At 43.2% G+C, this 7,807-nt stretch overlaps 1 protein-coding gene across 1 annotated transcript; it reads left to right on the forward strand.

Moving 5' to 3' along the window:
• Positions 1–695: 695 nt before the first annotated feature.
• Positions 696–7,499, forward strand: LOC127461326 (uncharacterized). The gene is made up of 2 exons (XM_051769004.1): positions 696–721; positions 5,756–7,499. The coding sequence occupies exon 2, from the start codon at positions 6,135–6,137 to the stop codon at positions 7,497–7,499; it is 1,365 nt and encodes a 454-aa protein (XP_051624964.1). The 5' UTR covers positions 696–721; positions 5,756–6,134.
• The last annotated feature ends 308 nt before the right edge of the window (positions 7,500–7,807 follow it).

The raw sequence follows: 7,807 nt of genomic DNA on the forward strand, positions 1-7,807 counted from the left end.
GAGACAATAAATTCACTGAGGTACAGGACACCCTGACACAGAAGAACATAAACATGAACAGAAAATGCTAGCACACAAAAAAGGCATATGGAGAGGAAACCAAAGAGATAAAGAGAGGGACAAGCCAAGAAATTAGGTATTAGTGCCAAATACCAAAACTCCCTGCCAAATTCATAAGGAAGCTACCCAAATTAGGAAAGGTTCAAAAGTTTAGGAGGATGACGATGAAAAGGACATGAGGTTCATGATGAAGAAAGACCGGAACTCCCACCGAAGTTCTCCCCAAAATTAAGGACCACGCCTATAACTCCGCCTCAACTCCACCTGTTATGAATATTAAAAGCAGATGTTGCAATGTAATGAATATTCATAATATATGATGTAATTGCTTAGTAAAAGGTGTATAAAAGTCGGATTGTGTGTTTCTCGAGTTGAAGTAGTTTGCCCAGGGCGACCTGGCTGCTTCCCGGCCGTGAAAAATAAATACCTCCTGCTTATAGACTGAAAACTCTGTCTCTGAGCAGTTCCTCTGCGCCTTCTTTGGGGCAAAATTTGGCATCAATTTTGGCGAGCCAGGCAGGAGAGGGGGGTCTTCCTGAGCCAGGACCCAAGGGGCCGGGACGCTCTCAGGGCCCCCCGACTGAATTTTTGTCGGCAGAGTCTCCCGGACTCCTTGGACCTGCGCAACGGTGGACAAGAATCTCCTGCTCCAAATTAAGAGGTATTTGATCTTTTATATTTTAGGTAAAAGCGCTTTATTGGTGGGGATAGGACGCTATCGCCCAAAAGGGAGCTGGAGGGACGCCTCAGCATTAGCCCTAAAGCTGGGTTAGAGTCCCAGGTATTGAAAGTTGCGGGTTAGAGTCCTGCAAAGATAGCAGGTTAGAGTCCTGCCAAGAAAGGGTTAGAGTCCCTGATCGGGTTAGAGTCCCGACACTGCAGTGTAAAATTGTCTTTTCTTTGTAATGCTGTGTTCACCCTTTATGTTTCTGTGTCCTGTTTGCAAATGTTCTTGCTCTAATTTCCCCTGATCATTTTTGTTTCGTGCAAGATATTGTCTGGTAATGCATTGGAAACTGTGCTCGAATCAGAGAGTTAACCATTTTTAATTCTTCCGAAGCTGCTTGAGTGTTTCTAGGAGCTTTAGGACCCAGGGAACTCCTTGTACCAGCAAAGAATTCTTGGAATGCGGTTTCTCTTGCAGACTGTTCTGGTTTTTGTTAACGAGTAAAACGAAACTAAAATAAGCTATTTAGGTACTGAGAGACTCTCATTTACGATTTTATTGTTTGCAGCGGTTTGTTTGTCCGTTGAAAAATTAGATGTTGTGTTTTCATATACAGTATAATCCTTGAAACGTCTTTTAACTCTATATGGGAAATGATTGCAATCTCAGTTCTATAAGAGTGAATAAGCTTTTGCCGGCACGTATAAATCCTAGGATTAAAATCTGTCCTTTCTGTTATTGCTCACTGTATGTTAGAGCTTTGTGTAACAATTGTGGTAAATATATTTTGGGTCCAAGAGGAACACAAGAAATAGCGCCCAATCGTACCCTTACCTTCCACTGTATACGCTGTTGGTCAAATCAAGATTTGGCAGAAACTAAGTGGGTGAGATTTTATTGCCGCCACACTCATAGACAAGTATTTGTAACATCTTGGTTGCATTTTCTGTGAGAAGTGTGTTTTATAGTTTGCAGCAACATCCTGTGAGTTTGTGGTGACATAGATCGGACAGCCGACAGCAAAGCCATATTTCACGGTCTGCGGCGCCCTCTCGCAGCTTTGTTTGGTGACGTAGATTGCTCAGATAGAAACCAGAAGGTAGGAAAGCTTTTTTATTGAGCGTGCAAGTGTGTGAGTGTGTGAGTGAGTGAGACGCGGCATTGCTGCGAAGCGAGTGGGAGTCCTGCTCTGCGGTTCCTGTTCTCCGTGAGGAGCCAGGCCAGAAACGGACGAAGCGGCTGGAAATTGCGTACATGAAGTGTTGGGATAAAGTGAGAAATACCTTGAGACGGTGGAATAGAATAAGGAGAGTATTGCGGTTCAAAGTACAGTTCACTGACATACCGAAAGCTACTCAGCTAGAACACATTGATGGAAGCCTAGCCTGGTTGGATACAGAAGCACGAATCCAGAGACAAGAATTGCTTGATGTAATAGAGTATCACATAAGAGAATTCATAGCAAAATTAGAAAAAGAAAGTGACAGGTTAGGATACGATCCTCTAGTGATAGAGAATTTTCTTGATTGGGCACCAGTCTGGGAACACGATCCCCAGGTCAGTTGGTATATCACTGACGCTCGAATAATAAGAAAATCTGGTAAGACACCCTATAGGTTTGCCTGGTAAACCCCTCTGTCTCCCGTAAAACCTTATCAATCGCTACATAACTTAAACCTTACGATAATAATGGGAACCCAGCAAAGTAAAGACATAAATATGAAAACCCCTCTAGGATGCATCTTAAAACACTGGAGAGATCTAGGGGGAGCCCCAGGAGGAAACATAAGCAAAAAGACACTCTTAAAGTACTGCACGCAATGGTGGCCTCTGTATAAACTAGATGATGATGAAAAATGGCCACCTGAAGGGACAATAAATTACAACACTATTTTACAACTTATGTTGTTCCTCCGTCGACTGGGCAAGTGGGATGAAGTGATTTATTGCGATATGTTTTTCACGCTCAGGAATAAGCCTGAGTGGCAAAGAGAATGCGGAGTAAATGTTGCACCGCAGGACCCCTTGGTTTTAGCTTTGGAAAAGGATAAGAAAAATTTGAAACCAAAAGAACGCTGTTGTGATGCTTGTAGTATCGGACAACAGTGTCTTAAATTAAAAAGAAGGGACAGTGAAGAAGAAAGTAGAATAAGTCTATGGGAGTATCAACCATATGCTCCAGGATACGGGATACCACGACCAAAGCGGAGAGAAGGTGAAAGAGACACTAGCCTATTAGGAGATATTTCACTAGAGCTAGGAAGATTTAGGACCGGATATAGTTCTCAAAAATCAAAAGACAGTTGGGAAGAAAGTAGCCCATCAAAATCGGAGAGCCCCCAAGGAGAAAGCAGCTCGCAGGGACTGAGTAGTCCACAGGGATCAGAAAGTTACAGAGAAGAAAGCAGTCCACCTAGATTAGAGGTCGATAGGGAAAAAAGTAGCCTGATAAGACCGGAGGGTCACGGGGAAGAGAGTAGTCCGCCTAAACCAAAAGACGACAGAAATAGAGATAGCAGTACACCAAGAAGAGAAGATAGCATCTATAGAGTGGAGAGTAGCACACCAAGAGTTGATTATGAGGGCGAAAGTAGCCCATTGAGACCAGGGGGCAATGAAAAGAAGGGTGATTTCCCCAAGACAAGATGTAGTAAAGAAGATAGTGACATTATAACTCAAGGGGAAAAGGAAAACAACTCACAAAGATTAAACATAGTGATTCAAATAGACGATAAAAGGGATACCAGAGAGATAGAGGAAAATGAGGAGCGCAGCCCCGGGCAGGCTGAACGCCGACAGCATCTCCTCCAAACTCAGAGAGAGAGGCGGCTGGACTGTGTGAATCATGCTAGAGGGTTGGCAGAAGATGACTGGGCAGGAACAGGGAGTGAAGACGAGGAACCGAAACGGGGAAAGAGAAAAGAAAAAAAGAAAGAATAGAATAGATACCGGGGTCCAAGAAGAAGACCCTGGGGAAGGAACTAGTCACCTACACTATACTAGATCTGTAGCACGAAAAGAGGCAAGAGAAAGGATCGGGGGAAGTCATACAATAGCTCCCCTCCGACAGATAATGCCTATTGCAGGAGGCCAGGGACGAGTAAAGGTGCCATTTACGACGAGTGATTTGAACAGCTGGAGAGAAGAAGCCCGGAATTTTAGGAAAAATCCAGAAGGGGTAGCTAAGAGGTTCGAGTTAATTGCAAAGAACCTAGACATTGACTGGAGTGATATAGAAGTAATGCTATCAGAATTAACAGAAACGGAAAAGGAACTAGTATTAAAAACGGGGAGAGATCATGCCAGCATGTTACCTGAAGAGTTAGAAGTTGTATTTCCAAGTAGAAATCCGGAGTGGGATCCAAACAACCCCGATTCTTATGGGAAACTGGTGCAATATAGGAAGCTAATAGCATTAGGTCTGCGGAAAGCAATACCTAAAGCCATTAACTGGGCAGCCTTGTATGATGTTAGACAGGGAAAGGATGAAAGTCCCTCAGAATTTCTGGATAGACTCAGGACCGCCATGAGACAATATACACCCCTAGACCCAGCATCAGAAGAAGGGAGACAACAGCTACTAGGATTGGTAATGGGGCAGTGTACTCCCGACATTAAAAGGAAATTACAAAAACTTAAACATCCAGCAAATAGAGATCTAGAGACATTGATGAATGAGGCCTGGGAAGTATACAACAACAGAGAAAAAGAAGAGAAAAAGAGAGAAGATAAAAGAGTTGCTCGGATCGTAGCAGTAGCAGTGGCAGCCCAAAATACAAAATACCCAGACACAAATGTAAGGGGGAGGGGTCGAGGTTACCCTACGAGAGGGAGGGGAGGATTTGGACCTCAACCCATCAGGGTAGGACCAGACCAATGTTCCAATTGCTTTCAGATAGGCCATTGGAAACGAGACTGCCCCCAGTTGGGAGAGAGGCTTGCAAACACTGCTGTTACACATCAGAGCAGTGACTGAAGGGGACCGGTGAGTCGTTCCCTAGCAGACCCACTGGTTAAAATGGAGCTAGGGGAAGGTGAAAAAGAATTAGATTTTCTGATAGACACAGGGGCAACATTTTCAGTTTTAAATCAAGAATTGGTACCCAAGAGCGATGAATTTGTACAAGTTGTAGGAGCAACAGGCCAACCAGAAAAAGCTTATTTCCTAAAACCTATTAAATACAAAATTGGAAAGCAAATGGGGATCCATCAGTTTTTGTACTTACCAAATTCTCCAAAACCTCTACTAGGTAGAGATTTATTGGAAAATTTAGGAGCTGTAATAAAATTCAACAAAGACAAACTGGAATTCCAGGTAAATGAAGAACAACTGATTACAGCCCTAAGCTTGACAATCAGTTACATAGAGCCGAAACCTGAAAGCCGGAGTATTGAGCAGATTATGAGCGAGGCATACCCGTTGGTATGGGCTACTGATGTACCTGGGAAATCAAGACAGGCAACACCTATTGTTATCGAACTTATACCTGGAGCAAGACCAGTAGTGAGGAAGCAGTATCCCCTGAGATTAGAAGACAGGAAAGGGGTCGAACCCATAATTGGGAAATTCCTGGAATTAGGACTATTAGTGGAATGTGAATCAGATTATAATACACCAATCTTACCAATTAAGAAACCTGGTGGAACCTATAGATTGGTCCAAGATTTGAGAGCTGTAAATGCAATAACAAAAACTCTACACCCAGTGGTGGCAAACCCTTATACCCTCCTGACCAAGCTAAAGGACAATTTAATTTGGTTCACAGTGTTAGATCTAAAAGATGCATTCTTTTGCCTTCCCTTAGCCCCAGAAAGCCAAAAGATTTTTGCCTTTGAATGGGAATTTGTGAGTAAAGGGAGAAAGACCCAATTAACCTGGACAGTGTTACCTCAAGGCTACAAAAACAGTGAAAGGCCACAGGGGGATGGCACTCTTCTGCAATACGTAGATGATCTATTAATAGCAACTGAATCAGAAGAAGAGTGTGTTAAATGGCCTATTTCTCTGTTGAATTTCTTGAGTTTAAGTGGATATCGAGTCTCTCAACAGAAAGCGCAGTTGGCGCAAGAAAAAGTGGTGTACCTGGGATATGAAATTTCCAGAGGACAACGATCCCTAGGAACAACAAGAAAAGAAGCCATCTGCCAAATGCCTAAACCTGAAATAGCGAGAGATCTACGAGCCTTTCTAGGGATGACAGGTTGGTGCCGTTTATGGATTTATCAATACGGGATACTCGCTAAACCACTATATGATTTGTTGAAAGAGTCTAAGAGTGTCCTAGTCTGGACTCCCGAAGCAGAGGGAGCTTTTAAGAGACTGAAACAAGAACTCATAAAAGCCCCAGCCTTGGGCCTGCCCGATGTAACAAAATCATTTTAGCTGTTCTCTCATGAACGGCAAGGAATGGCTTTAGGAGTCTTGGCACAACAATTGGGACCACACAAAAGAGCCATGGCTTATTTCTCCAAACAACTGGATGAAGTGAGCAAAGGGTGGCCCAGCTGTCTGAAAGCAGTGGTCACAGTGATCAGAAACATAGAAGAGGCCAGAAAACTTACGATGGGCCAGAAAATGACTGTGTTAGTGTCCCACACTGTGTCCGCAGTACTAGAACAGAAGGGTGGCCATTGGTTGTCACCTTCCAGATTCTTAAAGTACCAAGCAATCCTAGCTGAGTCAGACGACATAACCATTCAAGTAACTAACGTTGTGAATCCAGCCTCATTTCTAGAAGGAAGGATGTCAGCAGAACCAATTGAGCATGACTGCCTGGAAAACATCGAAGCAGTCTACTCCAGTCGCCCGGATCTCAAAGAAGAGCCATTTGAAGATGTAGACAACTGGTTCTCGGACGGCAGTAGCTTCGTGAAGCAAGGAGTAAGGATGGCGGGCTATGCAGTAACCACAACGGAAGAGGTAATCGAATCAAATCCTTTACCTGCAGGGACCTCAGCCCAAAAGGCGGAATTAATAGCTCTTACCCGAGCTCTGGAATTGGCAGAAGGCATACGAATTAACATCTGGACAGACTCTAAGTATGCCTTCTCTGTTGTACACGCTCATGGAGCAATTTGGAAAGAAAGGGGACTGCTAACCGCCCAAGGGAAAACAGTCAAACACGCAGAAGAAATTCTACGATTGTTAGAAGCAGTCCAACTCCCAGCACAAGTGGCCATAATGCATTGTAAAGGACACCTAAAAGGTAACACTGTTCCAGAGATAGGAAATAGGAAAGCTGACGCAGAAGCTAAATTAGCTGCGGCAAGAACCGAGGAAGTGGTTATAACAGCTCTAATACCAGAAGAGCTAGATACCAACTTCCAACCAAATTATCAGGACTCAGATCATAGGTGGATTCAAAAGAACAAAGGCAAATTATTAGACAATGGATGGGGTCAATTAGAAACAGGACAATTAATAATACCAGAGAAATTAATGTGGCAATTTGTAAAAACAGAACATGAGAAAACGCATTGGAGCTTAGACCCGCTTTATCAGTATTTGCAAACTAGAATAGCAGGGCCAAAATTATTCACTACTGTAAAACAAGTTACAACCCAATGCGAACGATGCCTGAAGAATAATCCAAATACAGGGACCAAGGTACATCAAGGAGCAATAAATCGAGGCAAATTCCCAGGTGAAATATGGCAAATTGATTTCTCTGAACTCCCAAGAAAAGGGGGGTATAGGTACTTATTGGTACTGATACCTTTTCTGGGTGGCCTGAAGCGTTTCCCTGTAGAACAAACAAAGAGAGAGAAGTAACTAAAGTTTTGTTAAACGAAATTATACCGCGGTTTGGGATACCAAGGAGTATATCCTCAGACAGAGGTTCGCATTTCTGTGCAAAAGTTGTGAGAGCAATAAGCAAAGCATTGCAGATTAAATGGCAATTACATACGCCCTACAGGCCACAAGCTAGTGGGCAAGTAGAAAAGATGAATCATCTTATCAAACAACAAATTGCTAAAATATGTCAAGAAACCAACTTACAATGGTATCAAGCTCTGCCTATTGCTCTGATTAGATTGAGGGTCAAACCTCGATCAAAGGAGAAGTTGAGCCTGTTTGAA

The sequence above is a fragment of the Manacus candei genome, unplaced genomic scaffold (assembly GCF_025592945.1).
Source record: "Manacus candei isolate 608988 ecotype Guabito, Panama unplaced genomic scaffold, ASM2559294v1 h1tg000099l, whole genome shotgun sequence".
Classification (NCBI taxonomy): Eukaryota; Metazoa; Chordata; class Aves; order Passeriformes; family Pipridae; genus Manacus; species Manacus candei.